General features: G+C 49.8%; 1 protein-coding gene across 22 annotated transcripts in view; it reads right to left on the minus strand.

Moving 5' to 3' along the window:
* Positions 1-18,909, minus strand: part of BOC (BOC cell adhesion associated, oncogene regulated) — a 76,990-nt gene that overhangs the window by 9,024 nt on the left and 49,057 nt on the right. For 14 of the 22 annotated variants that reach the window (XM_065539189.1, XM_015446420.3, XM_005548140.4 and 11 more), the window contains 6 exons: positions 9,956-10,102; positions 7,450-7,593; positions 5,671-5,964; positions 5,032-5,304; positions 3,686-3,993; positions 109-271 (listed from right to left, as the gene is read on the minus strand). In XM_065539189.1, the coding sequence (XP_065395261.1) occupies positions 109-271; positions 3,686-3,993; positions 5,032-5,304; positions 5,671-5,964; positions 7,450-7,593; positions 9,956-10,102 (1,329 nt within the window). The remainder of the gene's footprint in view (positions 1-108; positions 272-3,685; positions 3,994-5,031; positions 5,305-5,670; positions 5,965-7,449; positions 7,594-9,955; positions 10,103-18,909) is intronic. The other 8 variants (XM_074033451.1, XM_074033454.1, XM_074033450.1 and 5 more) reach the window with 1 other exon arrangement.

Raw genomic sequence — 18,909 nt, forward strand, 5'->3', positions numbered from 1 at the left:
AGTTCAAGTGAACGGATGGGGCAAGGTGAGCAGGAATTCTCACCTGGGCCACTGCAACTTGCTTAGACCCATGGAAACCCTAAGCAAGGGGCAACGTTTGACTCTCACCAGTTCGGAAGGTGACCATGGCTGTCTGGCCCTCGCCTGCACAGTTGTAAGCTGCCATCTCCACTTCATACAAGCTCCCGGGGTCGAGTCTGGTGAGGGTCAGGCGGTGCTGGTTGGCTGGAATGCCAGAGATGGTCCAATTGTCAGAGGAGTTTGTGACCTGCTGGAGAAGGAGCTGGTATAAGGACTAGCTTCTCAGCCTAGGGCTACGAGTGGGCTGTGGTTTGCAAGGAAAGCAGCGCTGAGCCCAAGAGGGCAGGAGAAGGGGAAGGACAATGGGCCGGGTTGGGGTTGGGGCGGCACAGACTCAGACTGACCCCCCTGGCTATGGGACACCAGCCTCAGTGGGACATTCACATCAGGCTCTCTGATCCCTCGTCTAATGATCTCATCAAAGAAACCTCAGTGGGGAAGTCAGAGAGCCTGACTGATATTGCTGAGAACTCCTCCAAAGACCTTTTCTCCCTGTATTTCAAAGAACCTCCATGTTTTGCTTTCTTTCTCCTTCTGTAGGTAAACCAAACGCAGTTCCCTCTGTTTATATTCTAATGAGACACAATGATGAGAAAGATAACGAAAGTATCAGCACCCACGAAATAGCAACATTTGCTAAGGGCTTACTCTGTGCTACACATGGAACTAAGCAGTTTATAGGCGCTACTTCCTTTTCCTCAAAATAGCCCAAGAGATTGGTGTTAATATTGTTCCCACTTCACAAATAGGGAGACTAAGGTTTAGAGAAATGAGCAGTTTGCTCAAGGCCACATGGCTAGTGAGCACCGAAACCATGACTTGACTCCAAAGAGCATGCCCATCGTTGCGCCCTATCCTGGGAAGAAGAGTCTGGGATCCAAAGTCCTGGGTTCAAATCCTGGTTGTGTAACTCAGAGCAAGTCCCCTAACCCTCTGACCCTTCAGCTTTGCATTTCACCAACGAGGCAAATAAACTCTCTCAGGTTATTCTGAAGATTCAATGAGAGAAGTTGTATCAAGTGCCCCGCAGCGAGCTTGGTGCACAGTAGATTCCCAACAAACGCCTGGCCCCTCGAGGCCCCTCCCCACATCCTCAGCCCAGTGCGGTTTCTATCATTTCAGTCCTCTTTGTTTCTGCTCCTGCCTTCAGTCCTTGCTCAGAACTTAAAAACTGTGGATGAATTGTGACTGTGATGGATTAATCCTTAATAGCTTCAAATTCCTAGCTCTTTAAAGGAAAAAATAAGGGAGCTCCAGGTTCCCCAACAGGTGATGCTGAGAGGCTGCTCATCTCAGCTGCCCCACCTTTTGGGACAACAGACTTTACTGCCAACTCTACATCCCAGAGAGCCTGCTGGAGCCTCAAGTTGTGGTTTGCTGAAGGAAGAAAACAGCTGTAAGGAAAAGCTCTTCTCCCTGAGCAGAATATTCCAAAGTTGAACAAAACGTACCATTCAAGGCACAGGAATGGTCTGGGCTCATTGTCAGGCTTCCAGGATTTGTTCCAAGGGGAGACATTTTTACAAACTGAGACTCCCCAGTGGTGCTGGAAACCCAAACACAGTAGCCCAGGGTCTGCAGATGCACCAGGAAATGAAACTTGCTTCGCGCATGTGAAACAGTGAAAATTAGCTGAACGATTCCCAGTCCCCAGTAAGAGAAGGCGGATGAAAAAACACAGCCCGAATGCTGACTTTTGATTTCAAATTCTTTCTTGGGGATCTTTAAGACTTGTTAGTTCCGTAAGAGAGGAACTGCTTTCAAGCCAGAACTTCTGCCTTGGCAACCCCAGGCTGAGGAGCCCCCAGGCTGGAGCCTAAGAGAAGCCAGAAGCAGCAGGGGCCTGTCCGGACTCTCAGTTCCCCTGCGCCCCACGTACCCCGGCCCTCCCAGCGCTGGCCTCACACTTCACCGGCCCAGAAATGAAAATAAGAAACAGAAGGGTAATTAGTCACTGTCACACACACTGAGGGGGTGAATGTGGCCTGAGCCTGGCATTTCCGGATCACCACGGCACGGCCTTTGCCAGTCTGCCTCTTGTGCAAGGCTGCTTCATGGCCACCTATTGGCCTGAAAAATATTATTCTTGCTCTCATGCTGGGTTTCGTCTCCTGGGAACCATGGGCGTTTGGCCTGCCCTGATCTTTGTCTACAACTCTGAGATGGAGGTGTCCAGTTACATGGGGAAATAGGATTAGGACTAGCCCTGCCCTACAACATGTGAACAATGCTGCTTTTTGTTAAAAACTCATTCACCCGCTTTGCTGGCTGCCTATGAAGAGGCCAGCAGGTGGAGGGCTAATGAGAAACTGCTCCCCCCGTCCCCCTGCCTTTGGGGAGGCAGCAGAGGGGGCATAGGGGGTGCTCTGCCTTAGGTGTCTTTCTGACAGCCCCAGGGTCTCTGTGGACTTGTCCCGACCCAAGGTCTTCTAGGAGAGCATGTAAGGGGAAAGAACAGAATAGAAGGAGTCAGGGGCCAGGGCTCCAAGGCAGGGAAACGGCTTCTGCACAGCTAGCGCGCTCCACTGTGCAGGCTTGGTTCTGTTTTCTTTCTTGTTTGTGGAGGTGGGGAGGAGTAGAGAAATACTTTTAATTCCACATTCATATGCTTTCCATCAAGTGCACATAGCATTTTTATAAGCAAAAGTAATAGAAATGCATAATAAAAATCAGCACGTACATGCTGTTATTTATCAAATACAATTTTTAAAAATCCATTTAAGAATAATAGTTTTCTACTATCGAATGGCCTTAGAAAGAAAATGGCGTATACTTGGAGTGAACAGAAACATTTTCAAGGATGTTTTCTTATGGGGAATTTCATGTCCTCATCCCTGTGGGGTAACAACAGGTAAGAGCACAGCCTTCAGCGAGAGTGGCTGCCTGGGGACCCTGCCCTGCCTCACAGGACACAGTGTACAGGAGCATAGGCCTGGCTGGGCTCTGCCCCCGCATCCCGTCAGAGCCCGAGACTCCCTCCCTGACAGCTCCTGAAACATTCACCTGGACAGACTTCCTTCTGTCAAGGAGAAATAGCTGAGGTCTGAACAACATGATGTGCTTTGAGCTCAAATGCCTGCTTGTCAAACCCAAGCCATGATAGATTCTGAGAACTGAGGGGGTATTTTACAGCCTACAGAGAAAACACTTGTTCACAAATATTTGTTTTCCTGGCATTAGGCTAGCTGGCTTACCATGCCAGGGTTCCTGCGGGCATGTACCCAGCACAGCTTACTTTCATAAAAAAACAAAATGTAACATCAACAACTAACAACGGAGGATGATGGTTACCAGGGAGACTGTTCACCGTCTCCTCAGGGACTACAAGCTAGTGTGAGCTTCTGGGAAATGTGTGCATAGAGCTTAGTACTGGATGCACGCACAAGGCTTTTTCCTGGGCCTTCCAGGGTCCCACACGACCATCTCACAACCAGCTCCCTGGGAGGCAGCCGGGATGGACACTGGAGGAGACAGAAGGGCCTGATTAGTGGTGGGGATTACTGGTTCAGGCTTCAGGAACTCAATGGCCAGGAGGCAGTGACTCTGCTCAGCTTTGCTGGGAAGGCTGTGCAGGGGAGGCAGCGGCCCCACACCAGGGCCATACCTTGCGATGTTTCACCACATAGTAGAGGATCGGTGCCCAGCCACTGCCCTCATGCCGAGGCCGCCACACCAGTTCATATGAGTCGGTCTTGGAGGTGCGGGGCGAGCTGAGGATGATGGGAGCCTCGGCGGGAGCCCCCTGCCCCTTCTCTCCTGGACACTGCGGGGAAGCAGGCCGTGCTGATGTTGGGGGTCTGGGGAGCGCCGGCTCCCCCCTCAGCATCTGCTCAGGGCTGCCGGGTTTGGAGGGTGGTGCAGGAGGTGTGCCAGTAGCCGGCTCAGCATCCTGCCGTAGCCTTGCGGTTATGCCTGGAGGACCAACAGGAAGGAGAAGGAAAGGTTAGTCTCCTGGTTTACCTGCCGAGCTGTTGAAATGGGGAGAAAACAGGAAGAAGTCAGAGAGGCAACCTGGGCCCACCATCAGCCCGACCGCCACCCACTCTGAGCTGCCCAGCCGGGCTCCATGGAAGACAGCACGGGTGTCCCTGTCCTGCCAGAAGGAAAAAGCAGCCTGGTCTGCCCGGCCAGGGGCTCAGGGGTGGCTTGGGCATGGCAAGCAAACCTCTCTGTGGCCTGCTTTTCTCCTGAGTCCACGTGAGGTGCATCTCCAGTGCACTAACTCAATTTCCTCTCGAGGCCCAGGAACCCTGTGCCTTCCTTTTCGGTCTAGGCTGGAGATGGAGACATGTCCCTTCATGGTGGACTCTTACCACAGCACCATGTGGGCCTTTTGCTACTGAACATGAGACATGAACACACCTGGAAATGTCCTCTGAGAGTCTGTGAGGCCAGGAGGGGCAGTGCTTCCTTCAGGTTTCTACAGAACCTGCCAGCACCTGTCTCTCCTCTACCTGACCTTCCCCACCACAGGATATGGGCACCTGATAATGCTGACTTAGCATTGTATTGTACTCATTGCTGTATTTTTCTCAAGTCGTTTCCCTGGTAAGTTTTGTCCCCACAGGGGAGTTCTCAAGGGCAGGGTCTTTGCCATGTTGCTCTGCACCCCCATATTACCTCTCCCCAGGCTAAGCATGGTCACTGCTCAGTTGGCATAGGCCCCAACTGGAATGAAGCTTGCTGAGAAGGACAGACTGGCTTTTCTTCACCAAAGCACTAGAGCAGTGGTTGTCAAACTGGGTTCCACAGAAATACTTTTTTAAATACAACAATTAAATGAATTATTTTCATTAGTGAAAATCTGCACTTCTGATTTATTAAGTTCATATACATTTGAACTTACAACTAAAAGCTACTTTTTTCTATCTTATATACTGGTATATTTGAGAAATGGATTCTCAAATGAGAATCATCATCTGGAATCTCAAACCCCTGGGTTACACTCACTTGGCCTGGAGGTTCGCAGCTGGACCACGGCGTGGGCACTCCCGACCTCGTTCTCGGCCATGCACTGGTAGACGCCTTCGTCCTCAGGCCCCATGCTGAGCACGCGCAGGGCCCTGCGGGAGAGCTGGAGGCGCTGGCTGGAGATGAGGGGCGTGGCATTCCTCAGCCACAGCACAGAGGGCGGAGGGTTCCCGCGCACCTCACAGGTGAGCTTGGCACTCTGGCCCCAGGGGATGACCAGCTGGGACAGCTCCATGGTGACCTCAGGGGGTTCTGCCAGGAAACCAGAGCAGGGTGAGAAGGACTGGGTCTTTCTGTCCCAGGCCAGATGGGCGGGGAGGGATGCAGTTAGGAGCAGCTCCCCCTGCCCTTCGGCTGTTGCTTTTTCCTAAGGGCAGAGTAGAGGGAGGGAGAGGTCCGACGTCTCCACCGTCAGAGTCATGACAGGAGGGCTCCAGGACTGTGTGCCCCTGCTCTGGGATCCAAAGAGCACTGACTCTTCAGCCTGCCTCTGTTCCTCACTCGGCATGTGGCCTTTCACAAGACGCAAACCCTCCGTGAGCCTGGGTTACGTTTCTAGAAAGGCTGCACAGACCAGAGAGAATGCCAAGGAGAAGACAGTCCACAGCAGACACTCACCAAACACCTGGACGTTGTAGAGGATGACCGCTGCCCCAGGCTGCCCAACCCCATTGTCGGCCATGCAGCGGTAGGTGCCTGAGTCCTCCTCGCTGGTGGTGTCGATGAGGAGGTTGCTCAGCAGGAAGCGCGTCTTGTTGTAGCCGGCGACACTGGACCCATCCTTGGCCCAGGTGACCCGTGGGGGTGGGATTCCACTGGCCACACACTCCAGAATGAGACTCTGGCCTTTGGTGACGATGATGGTTTGGGCCTCCGGCGGGTAGATGATGCGGGCAGCCTCAGCGGTGGAACCTGGAGGGGCAAGGAGGGCAAGGACAGAAGGCGTGTGGACCAGGATGTCCTGCAGAGCATCCCCAGGAGGCAGTCCCAGAGAGCACGGAGATGGGATCAAACAGCCATTCCAGGTCCTTCAACCTAGGTAGAGCGGGGCGTGCTACAGAATTCCCTTGGGGCTTGGTGTCCTTATCAGAAACAAGGGCTTCTTCTGCAGGGAGCTGTCATGAGTGAGAAATGAGACAACACAGTAGAACAGCAGCATCAACACAACAAATGCACAGTTAACGATGTGTGCTGGCAAGGAGAGAAAGGTGAGGGAACGGAGAGGCAGTTTAAATGGTACAGATGTTTCTTTCTGCTTGCCCTCAGTAAGAGCACTGTGAGGCTGAGGATGAGATGGGAAACAAGGATCTGCCATGCTCCCAGCCCCACCCTATGGTTCTCAGGCCCAAGTGTCCCTCACAGTGAGCATCTCAGAGCCGGCCTCCGGCTGAGCTGAATGGAATCCACTGTTTAAACACGTGCATTTCTCATACTGCAAGGTCCCCAAATGCAAATCACTATGTACTTCATCAGGACACAGCTGGGGAAACTGTAATCTTTTTCTAACACTGCGGACAAACTGCACAGAACTCACTGAAAGGCACGTTGACTCTCCAATGTGTGCCGCTCCTCAGCGACCTTCGAGGAGCACAGGGACCACGTGTGATTCTGCTTTATATGCCAACCAGGGACAGACCCAGGTTTTCTAAAACCTGAAATTTATACAGTTTTGAAGGCCCAAAAAAGAATGGAAAACACTAGATACGAAATTAGGCCCTTCTGAGGCCTCTGTCAGTGAGTGAAGGACCACGGAAGTTTCGCTTCATTAGTTTCACAGTGACTCCATCTCTGGTGCCAACTCTAAGCTAACTCCGTGTAAGACGCCACTTCTCTGAATAGGCAGGGACTCCAGACAAGTGCATGGAAAGGTAGCTGCTATTTTCCTGTGCATTGAGAGCATGTGGGCCTCCTGGACGCTCACCAGAGGGTGGTGCTGGGCACACCTCATCCATGCAGAGAGTGCAGGCCCAGGGACCTCATGCAGGGCAGAACGGCGGCCTGGAGGCCTTCCATGTGGGCGTCTGTGCAAGGCACGTGCTGTGTCTGCTGCTGAGCTTGAGACGAGACCCACCGTCCTGCCCCAGCACACACACACTGACCCATCCCAATCGCAAAGTAACGGTGAAGGAAACCTTCCAACAGGCAGGTGTGACAGCAGGCACAGTCACCTGCCAGAGTCAGGCCTGAGGGCTGTGTGTTGTGAGACGCTGGCCCTGAGGCTGGCCAGAGGGGAGAGAACCCCTGGCTGAGTCCCAGGTGTTCCCCCTGGCCAAAGCCAGTGTACACAGAATTGTAGCTTGGATGTGGCACCTCCAGGTATCTACCTCCCTTTCTATCTTTGTGAGCCCTTCCATCAGTGATCCCCCCCGTCCCCCAGCAGATGGGCCCGGGCCTTACGGCGCACACGCAGCCTGTCGCTGGAGCCGGAGGTTTTCACTTCCTGGGTCACTGGGTTGTAGGCCGCACACTTGTACATGCCCTCATCCTCCTGGCTGGCATTCACAATCTGGAGGTTCCCCGAGGGCATGATCAGGTAGTTACCTGTGGAAAGGGCAGGGCCAGGGGAAGACGGGATGGATTTGGGTCCAGAATGCTTCACTCTGCAGCTTCCACAAAGGAGAGGTGCACGAAGGGAGAGGAACAGGCTGGGCAGGCCCTAGGAGCTGATGTCCACCTAAGTCCCCACAAGACCAAGCCTAAGATGCTGTTCTCCCCATAAAACCTTGCAACAAGCGGGACAGAGGGCCAGAGAGAAAAGGTAACTAACCAACCAGCTAACAGACTGGCTGACTGGCTAACTGCCACAACTTAGGGCATAGGTCTATGGAAGAGCATTTTATACTTTCAAGGGAGCTAGGGGAGGCTAGAAAGAAAGCAGGATTTTGAATCAGCCATGGTCTCATGCTCTGGGTCTGCTGGGTATTCACTGTGTAATGTAACTTGGGCAAGTTAATTAATCACTCTGATCCAGTTTCCTTATTTGTGAAAAGGCTTAATGTATGCTGCCTCAGGGCCATTGTAAGGACTGAGAGGTCCATGCTGCACACATGAGGGATGAGATCATCATTCCTGCAAGCCTGGAGGAAATGGATTTTGGAGCTTCCCCTCATTCTCCCTTCCCAAAATGATGAGCAAATCTTCCCATCAGTCATAGCCATCACTCGGAATCACCTCATTATTGCATTTCTGCTACTTGGAGAGGAATATTCTGACTTCTAACCACTGTCCTCCCCATGAATGCCACTGAAATCCTTTCTTCCACATCAGGGGGCTGTTAGGCTCTGTTTGCTCCTGGTCCACGGGTGCCATGGGCTGGTGCCCCAGCGGTGTTCAGGTTCTGTAACTAGGAGGCAGATTCACAGCTCCTGGACACCCCAGCAACTAGGGTGGCATTTGGCTTCCTGGCAGGTAAAGCTATGGCCGTCAGTGCCGAGCTTTGCCCTGGTGGCCCCTCCTGAGAGCTGTGCTGTTGCCAAGCCTGGTGCCTGCCTGCTGCTGGGCCACCCAGGTATGAGCTGCTTAGCAAGTGCCAGATGGAGTGGGAGAAACCCTTGGCCCTGGTGGGGCAGGCAGGCCTCTCTTGGAGGCTGCTGCCAACCTTCTGCTGGGGACAGTAGGGATTAATGCTCTTCTTCCCCCACTCTCCAGTTGGTTCTGAGTGGTTGGATTAGGGGTTTTACCTTTTTGAAAACAGTTTTCTGTATTCTCTAAGTTTTCTATAATGAACATATGTTCCTTTCATAACCAGAAAGAGTTGATAAAAATATCTTAAAATCTAGAGTATATTTTTAAAGGTATACTTTTTTTTTTCTTCTTGAGACAGGGTCTCACTCTGTCACTCAAGCTAGAGTGCAGTGGCACGATCTTGGCTCACTACAACCTCAGCCTCCTGGGCTCAAGCAATTAAAAGGTATACATTTTGAGCTGTGGTGTCAGGTTAAGTAAGGTCTACTTGGCCTCGAGTACAGGGTTAGTTGTGAAAAGAGGCTGGCTTTGACTTCAGGGACAACCTCTTCCCCTCTGGCATTCTGTGGACCAAGTCTTGGCTTCTCTGGACCTGCTGCCGTGTCTGTCCACAGTGGCTTGAGCAGGGAGCTGTGACAGCTGAGATAACTGCATTTACTATGCAAACAGGGAGAGGGAAAAATAAAGTCCACTGCAAAGACTGCTCTGATGCATGGGGAAGAGCTCCACCTCCTGCCAGGGTACCCTGGGGCTCCGTGAATGGGCTTATTAGGCAGCCTTCCTGTGTGTGCCGGGAGGCACAGAGCTTCCACAGGCAGCATGCAGAACCACGTGCTGAGAGCCTGGATGGAACAGCAGCATCTCAGTAATCATCTTCTGGGGCCTGAAAGGATAAAGAAATTCCTCACGCTAAGACAGAGGACTTCCGTAATGGAAGCCACCCACTTTGGGACCCTACAGGACTACATATCAAGAAAGAAGACATGACCAAGTATGGTGGCTCAAGCCTGTAATTCCAGCCAAAGCGGGAGGATTGCTTGAGCTCAGGAGTTCTAGACCAGCCTGGGCAACATAGCGAGACTCTGTCTCTATAACAAATAAAAATAAAGTTAGCCAAGCATGGTGGCATGTGCCTGTAGTTCTAGCTACTCAGATGGTTGAGGAAGGAGGATCTCTTGAGCCCTGGTGATGGAGGCTGCAGTGAGCTCTGATTGTGCCACTGCATTCCAGCTTGAGTGACCTAACAGGATCCTGTCTCTTAAAAGGAAAAAAAAAAGGCAGGAGGACAGCTGGCCAGCATGAGGACAGGGCTGCTGGCATGTTGAGGGGGTTTGTGAGGCAGCCGCAGCTGCCCTAGCTTTGTTGAGCAGTGAGCGGTTGGAGAAGGCCAGCTTCCCTTCTGGCCTCAGCCTCGGCCTCTGGGTTCCCGCCCACTCACCTCTGGAGGCCTCCAGCCACTCTTGTTTGACGCTGTACCGGACCTGGGCTTTGGGGTGGCTCTCAGGCAGGTGGCAGGCAATAACTGCTGTGTTTCCCTCATCCACTTCAATCACATGCTGCACGTCTAACTTGAAGTCCTCGAGATCTGTGAAGAGAAGGGAAGGTGCTGGCTGGAGGAGAGCAGAGCAAAAGTGTGACATTTCAGGGTGGGCTTGTGCCTTGGTGTTGCCAGTCATGACAAAGCTCACACCTAGGGGGATATCAGGGGATCCTCCAAGTTCTTCCTCTGGCCCCTTGTTGTCTACACGAGTTTGTAAGAATGTGGGGCCCTCATCACTGATGGGGTTCACTTTGTATATACAAGCTGGGGGAAGGTGCAGAGGGAATCCCATCAAGCGGTGCCTCTGGCTCAGACCATCTGTTACACTGAGATGTGGGGGCAGGTTGGCTCTGCTTATCCACCCCAGAAATGGGGTGGGTCAAGGTACAAATGTCCTAGCAGAGCTGTCAGAAGGCTCAGCTAACAGAGATGGAAGGGAACAATAAAAGAGAATGCTGATGTCTTTTCTCCAAGTTGATTAAGAACAGCCTTCCCAGGTTCTCCTCAGGCATCCACGATGACAAGCGATAGGCCTGAGACTGCACTTGATTGATGGCCATGGTTGTAACCAGAAGGCTGATACTTGCTGCTCAGGAGCCACACCCCGCATCACAGAGGATCCTTCCTTGGGGCTGGGGGCAGGACTCTGGATACCCTAAGGGTTTTCTAAGGCAAAGAGGAATCTGCCAGGACAACAGGCAGTGCCCCAGGGTGGCTTAATGGCAGTGGACTGCGGAGGAGCCGAGGTCCTGACATGAGGCTGTGGTCTCTGGCAGCCCCAGGGCCATCTCTCCTGGCTTGCCACCATGGGATCTAAACTGGGAGAGGATGGAGATCCATCTAGAATAAGAGCAGAATGTTTCCCAAGCAATCCAAGAGTCCAAACAACAAATCTCTCTTTGTATGAGCCAAATCACTGATGTCGCTCAGTAAAACAGGGACCACTTGCACAACAAAACTGCATGCATTCCAAGTTGGAAATCTGGTTTTCAGGATTGTAGCTGAATTTAAGAGGAGAAATAAAACTAATGGAGTATAAGACAGATGGAAATATTTTACCCAGACACTCTCTTCCTAAAGGTAGTCAGAAAGCCCTGGAGGCACCGTCTCCGAATGCTGGCCACACCAAATTCTGCTCAGCTCCCGGGACTGATAGCATCGGGCCTGACTACAATTTCACTGCAAGACTGCACCTGCCTCTGCTGTTGTTTCCACTGGAGACCCAGAGAGGGCTGGAATCAGGTTTCTCACAGAAGACAAGAGATAATTACCAAAAACAAACTGGTGTCACCCTAGCAGTGCCTGGTGATTAAGGTATTCAGTGAGGTCAGGAGGCTTCCCACGTAATGGAACTTCCCAGCAGCTCTTAGTCAATTCAAACCAACACAGGGGAGGAAAAGGATTTTGTTTCTGTGAAAGGATTGATGTCCCTTTGATTACAATATTAGACTGTGAACTCTTTGGGGCATGGACCAAGTTTTGTTCCTGTCTGTGTCCCCTGAACCTAACCCAGGTCCTGGCCCCAAGAACACACTTGGCAAGTGTTGAATGAATAAATGAATGAATGTTAATGAATGAATGAGTATCTTGGAAGCTGAGCCCCACAAGTTAGGTACAAGATGCCCATTATGCTGCCTAGAAACTCAAATTCATAAAGTTGGTCTACATTTCGAAGAAACGGACAAGAGCCTAGCACAATGAATGTTCTATGAACATTATATCTAAGTGTGGCCAGTGAAAGTTATTTTGAAAATAGAATGCTTCTTGAGAGGTTATGCGGGATCTGAAGAAAGAAGTGAAATAGGTCCAATAAATGTGCTATAAGAAATACATGACATTCAAGGAGTGATGTGGAAACAGTGATAGGATGGACATTCCATTCTCCATGATGTGCTTATTTCACACTGCGTACCTGTATCCAAACATCTCATGTACCTGATAAATATACACACACACTATGTACCCACAGGAAAAAAAAAAACTTAAAAAAAATCAGGGATTGGTTGTCTGATTCCCTTCTATTGCCCCATTTCACTTTCCAGGCTGAACAAGCATGATGCCTGCGGGTCAAGGTGAGATCTCTCAGATTCCTTCCTATGGGTAAGTGTAAACCCTCCTGGGCTTCTAAATAATGTTTTCAAAATTATTTAGTAGTGTGTGTGTGATATCTGACCCTAACTAAATTATAAATTCCTGGTGGGAAGCCTATTAATTTTTCACTCTTCACCCCAACCCCAAGCTCTATTGCATAGTACTGAGGACACAGCAAATGCTTTCTAAATCCTTGCTAAATAAATACAGTTTGGAAGTCTGAGCCCAAGACCAGCTTGATGGGTGCGCAACCTGCCCCTGCACTTGATGGGGCTACCACTTGGTTTAATGCTCTGCTTTCACCATCTGAAAATTCTTAATAATGCTTGAACGTGGGACCCTACATTTTCATTTTGCATTTGGTCCCACCAATTATTTAGCCCAGTCCTGGCTGAGCCTCTCAGCCAAGATAGCTAATGAGTTTCCTCTCAGAGAGGAGGAAGGTTTGGACTATGGGAAAGGAATTGCTTGAGCTCAACATGTTCTTGCTAAATATTGGTAACTGTGTTTTCTGAAAGCAATTCACTTAAAAAATGCAAAGGCCTTAATCCTCCTTCAGGCCAGTGCGCCCTGTACCTGCCAAGTCAGGAGGCTCCCCACAAAGCGAGCTGTGAGTGATTGTGAGCTTAGGGGCATCTGGAAAATTCCTCAGGCGCTGTGAAGCATTCTCCTCTATGGTCGAATAAATCCCAAACTACTCCACCAATAGGTTTTTGTTTTTTCCTCCTCCTTTTCTTCACCTCATTCCAAGGATATTTGCCTTAAGCAAAGAATATACTTAAACCTAGCAGATCATTTTCCAAGAAAGATGTAAGCAACTGAAAGGAGTTTGGCACCAGGACGCCATCTCCGTCTTCATGGCCCCAGGCTCCTGCCCGTTGTAATTGAGGGCTTATCCAGGCACGGAGGGAGCATGTACTCTGCCAGGCACCCACCTCAGTAACCCAGTGGTAGAAAACACTGGCCCTTTTAATCCCCTCTTGGCTTCTGCTGCACCCTCTGACAGCTGCTCAGCTGGAGACAGAAGGCTGTGCAGTGGGGGAGCATGAAGCTGGGCACTGGTCAGCCATGCGGCCAGACAGCCCCTCTGTTCTGATGCCAACATGTGCACAACAGCCTGTGCAGGCAGGACGGAGGGCACCCCAGCTGGACATCCAGCTCCCCACAAGCGGCGACTGGCAGGCGAGCCTTCCTGGCTTCAAAACAAATAAGCAGCAGTTTGGTTCTTGGCCCTGTCCATCTTACCCCCATCCCTGCTCCCCCCGTGCCTCCTAAGCTTAAGCCTTAGCTTAAAACACTCCCAATTTGGCTGCTCGAGTAAAACTTGAGTTTCACTAAGGGATCAAAGGCAGAATAATGAAGTGATGAATGATCTGAAAATCAGAGGACTCCCTTTTTCTAGTGTTTCTGGACAGGAAGGGGGGCCAGGGAGGGGTGGGGAGTTCATGATCAATAAGAGCCTAATCAGCCGTCAGACGGGGCAGATGCAGAGAGGAGCTCTAGCTGGCGCATATGAAGGAAACCAGCCTGTTCCCAGGCCCCTTTGTCTGCAAAGCCGGTTTCCTGGCCGAGTCCCTGGGCTGCTCAGCGTGCTTCACTGGAAATAAGGGACAGGCCCTTCAATTACAAATGGGGTTAGCAGGCCTCCGCTGCAGAAAGATGGATCAGGTTTCATGGAGAAATGGTTTGACAGGACACCTGCCCTTGCCTGTTGGCTGGTGTGTTTGAGAAATCCATTAGAGGAATGTTTTTGCAGCTTTAATCCTCTTACCTTCCCTCCCCTCACACCCTTTTTTCGCATCCTCTCTTTGGTGCATTTTCCAGCTACTTCATTAACTTGTCCACATTAATCAAATGCTAGTAGGCCCAATCTTGTTTCTCAGCTCCCAACAGGTCAGAAGTCCTGGTCTTTGGGGCCATCTCTGAGTTTACGGACCTTATTTACTTGTCACAGAACTTTGCGATTTCTGAGAAAGCCCATGATATTTTGGGCTCCATATAGACCCCGGCCCAGTTCCTTCCTTCTGGGAGCTCAGTTTCCAAAGGGAAGAAGTACACTCTGATACATCACTTCTGTATGATCTCTGAACACAGACGTTACAGGGATGTGTTCAGACACACATCATATAATATACTCTGTGCTTTCTCTTCACATTCAAAGGGCGCATCAGGCACAGAACCTTTTGGCTATGGGAAAAACAGAAAGCAAATTAAAGACTGTCAAAGGTACACGGATGTGGCTGCCATCGGCAGGATCACATGTGAAACTGCAAACTGGCACATTTTATCTTGAGTGTCTCTTGAATTTCTTTCTCACCACCTTCTAGTATCTTTCCTTTATTAATAAAAGGTTCGACAGAGCTACGAATTAAATTACATTTGGTGTATGTTCATGCATTCTCATAACACAAATTGTCAAATATTAATTGTAAGCTTATCCCCCAATTTTCATGGACTTTACGTGTCCAACTACAGAATGTGTTGGGTCTCAGTTAAATGCCCCAGGTCTAAGCCATAAACCTAACAATCACTTCCAAGGGAGTTCTTCATTCAGTCTTCTCCTGCATCCTCCTTTAAGCTGCAAATCGAAGTTCGATTCTGTTTGAAGTAAGAAGAGAAGATGCCACCATCCGCTGGATGCTGCATGGAGTTACCAATATCCCCATATCCATGAGCTCTGCTGAACGCTTAAAGAAATTTTGGCCTTCTACCCATGAGGGTACTTCTCACATACAGTCCTGTCCTACCCTTCGCCTGTTCCTGGGGATCACAGGGCAAGCCTGCACTCCTCTACAGAGGTCTGGATGGGATCCACCAGGTCATGGGGCACCGCAAGGGGCTCACGTGGCAATGCTGCCAGGATGGCTTAGCAGCCTCAGGACCACTGACAGGTTTCTGGGCTGATGGATAATTCTATTCCCCAACTGTCACAACCTGCAAGCCTCAACTTGTCCCTGCAGCAGCTTACTGTGCCTGTGGCTAATGCTACAAAGCACAAAGGATTCTGCCCTAATGGAGCACTACTCAGTGGCATGCTGATCCTTTGGTCCTTCCCTGCACCTCAGTTCCTTTTTGAGAGACACCCACGGTGCAGGAGAAGTAAAGTTACGAAGAGTTTTCTCTGACCTGGCTCATGGCTATCAGAGAGACTTGGCTGTAGAGTCTGAAAAGACAAAGCGTCCTTGACACTCCTCGCTATGTTGCCTCTGGCCAATATGGGGGCTCGCCTGTGTCCCAAACTGCTTCATTGATGGACAAAGAGTCCCAACACAATTCTCGATCCCCAAGTCATTTGAGGAACCATGGCTTGGCATGACCCCAACTTTATTCCTCTGAAATAAAATGATCTGCAAGTGAAAAGCCACGGCAGTTATCTGCTGAGGATGTGGGACAACTACAGAAGCAGAGGAAAGGCTGGAACCTCATGGTGCTCTCAGGAGGTCAGAAAGCCTGGCACCCGGTGAGTGGCTGGGGTTTACTGTGGGCTGGGCAGGCATCTCAGAAGCCATGCATTTGGGGTAGTGAATAAGTCTTTCAGCCCTGGCACATAGACCCCTGCAGCCCACAAAGTGGGACAAAACCAGCATTTGGTAAAATACCATCCCTCCAGTCATCATCGAGTCATTCATTTAGCAAGCCAGGTGCTGCAGAATTGTCTGTTATGCCAAGCACTGCAGAAAATACAAAGAAGCAAAGACATAGCTGCTAACCACAGGGAGCTTTCAGTCACATAGACAAGGCAGGACACAATAATTCACAAGCGTGGTGTTCTCCAGCGTAGTCCTCACCACCTCCACCAGCACTCCAGCCTAAGTCAACACCGTGACCTACAGAGACACTTAGAAACATGGCTGGCAGAGTGAGTAGTGCTCCTCCCTTTGCAGGCAGGGAGACTGGATAAATATGTTTGCTCTCTTTGGGATTTTTTTCTGCCTGTCCAATTGCACAAATAATTTTGGCTCCCAAGCTCTCTCCTGACAACCATGGAAACATGACATGAAATTTTTCAAACACACTTTCTGATGAAAGCAAGGCATGCTCTTTTGTATTTAAAGAAAACAGTTTCCATGGGGAGGAGGAAGAAGAAGAAGAAAAACCAAACCTTTGTAGATGCCAAACACATTAGTTGCTAAATCTTGTTTCTGTCTTTTCCTTTCAGTTGAGAGTTGAGGTGGGATTTACACCCAGATTTGAGCAGTGAAAGAAAGATGAGATTGGAGAAGAGATGAAAGAGACTGGGGGATGAGGGCTGAAAATCAAAGTCAAGACAGGAGAGAGAAATCTGGGGGTGGGCAGGAGGGGAAAGCAGAAGGGAGGAGTGGGAGAGGAAGCAGGAGAGAGACTAAAAAGAACCTATTTTGCAATGTCATTAAATGATTTGCAATGAATTGGCCTAAGGCTTCAGGAATTTCTTGGCTTGAACCAATTAAAAATATTTTATTTTTAAAAAAGACATAAGAGAACAAGAAATGCGATTAATCCTCAAAGACAAGTCAAGGATGGAGCCATGTCTCCACTGGGTCTGGCAGCCAGATGAACACAGAAGATGCCTGGTCTGTAGACCATCTCATCTACCCGACTTCAGGGCTGCTCTGAGGTAGGGCTGGTTAGCAGAACTGGGGAGTTTCTTTTGGACTAGTTGAAGGAATGAAATCGTTAGGAAAAAAGTATACTGAAGAAAGAGAAGGAAAAAAAGATTTACTTGCCAGCAACCCACATCACACATATTTCTCTGATCAACCAAATATAAACTATAAACTTAGCAGTGGGAAAATTAATGTGAGTCCTGGTGGTCTGGACTCATCATAGCCAGAGCTGGATCCTGGCACAGCCTTTGGAAGGGCTGGCGGCCTGTGCAGGAAGAGAGGGAGGAGAGAAAGCGGAGGCTGCGGAGCTCAGAGAGAGAATGGGGATGGCCGTTTGGTGTGGCCCTGAGGAACAGAACTCCAGGTGGGAGACACAGGGCAGTGAGGCCTGCTTTTTCTTCCCACACACCTGGGAACTGCATTCTCCCATCAGCCTTGGTGGCACCAATCCCATCCACCCACTCCGAGCTGCCCCTTGAGGTATATGTGAGGACAGTGGTCTCCAACCTTTTTGGCATCAGGGACCAGTTTCACGGAAGACAATTTTTCCATGGACCAGGGGTGGGGAGACTGGGAGGGATGGTTTTGAGATAAAACTGTTCCACCTGAAATCATCAGACATTAGTTAGATTCTCATAAGGGGCGTGCAACTGCCCCTCACATGCACGGTTCACAGTAGGGTTCACCCTCTAATGGTGAACCCTATTCTATTGAATGGCGAAACCTACTCCACTGCACTCCACTGCACTCCACTCCACTGCACTCCACTGCACTCCACGCCACTGCACTCCACTCCACTGCACTCCACTCCACTGCACTCCACTCCACTGCACTCCACTCCACTCCACTCCACTCCACTCCACTCTATTCTATTCTATTCTATTCTATTCTATTCTATTCTATTCTATTCTATTCTATTCTATTCTGATAGAATCCAATGCCACTGCTGATCTGACAGGAGGTGCTGTTCAGATGGTAATGCTTGCTGGTCCACCGCACACCTCCTGCTGTGCAACCTGGTTCCTAATAGGCCATGGACCAGTACTGGTCTGCTGCCTGGGGGTTGGGGACCCCTGTGTTAGGTCATGGAGCCAAATTCACTGGCATCTCCCTGAGGTTCCAGAATTTCCTCCAAACATCTCAGTTTCTTTCAAATGCTGTTTTATGCTTCTGACATTCATCAATTTTTCTAAACCTTTCTTGAATCCATTTGTATCTTTAATCTCTTTGTATCCTGAGCTCCTGCTTTATCCTTTCTTATATACTTCTTGAAAACTTTTAATATATCAGAATTTGAAAAGGAAATTCAGAAATTGTTAATTTACCCTCTGTATGCCCTTTTTGGTCTTCTAGACCTCAGACATGTTTTATCTGGGAGTCTTCCTCTTTCATGATATTCACAGAAGGCCTGTGGTGTGCCAGGCCCCATAGACAGCACTGTGGTCACAGATAATAACAGTTCCTACCCTACTGGTAGACAGACAAGGAAGGGCTGTGGAAGCAAAACCAAGGCACTAAGGAAACCGGGAAGAGAACCTACTCCAGACTTGGAAGTTGAAGGGGTCAAGAAACATTCCTAGAGAAGATACTTGAGTCTTGAAAACTGAGAAGGAATTAGTAACCCAAGGGAGGTGGGAACCTTCTGAGGATGGGGATGGAGAGCAAGATGCTGCCAGCTAAGGGACCACCATTCTGAAAGCTAGGAGAAAGTGCACGATGGAAAGTGGGCCTGAGGGAAAGGCTGCAAGCACCTCGCTATTAATCACAATCTTCCCTATAGGAAAAGAAACGCTGCTTTTACTTCAGCAAGTTTTTTCCTTTTGTTTACATTTTTTCTCATTATGAAGTGATCATCCTTTAATTTGGATGTGAACACTACGTCTAATTAGCAGGACGGACTCACTGTTCTATAAAGCTCAAGATTATTACCAGACACCAAAAATGGCTGAAAGTCTAAAAACAAAGTGAAAGTAGAAATTGCTCAACTTTTCCACACACACACGAGAAACAGGGGATGCTGAGGTGTGAAGCTGTTTTTAAAAAACGAGGGAACCGAGGACTCATTTGCTCTCTTGGTTTTCATTTTTGCTTTAAAGGAACCATCTTGCACCATGCTCCTTAAAGGAGTCCAGTGATTTCAAGCCGGCAAATCAATCTTTCTCTTGGCTTCTGGTG

Source organism: Macaca fascicularis, chromosome 2, assembly GCF_037993035.2.
Source record: "Macaca fascicularis isolate 582-1 chromosome 2, T2T-MFA8v1.1".
Classification (NCBI taxonomy): Eukaryota; Metazoa; Chordata; class Mammalia; order Primates; family Cercopithecidae; genus Macaca; species Macaca fascicularis.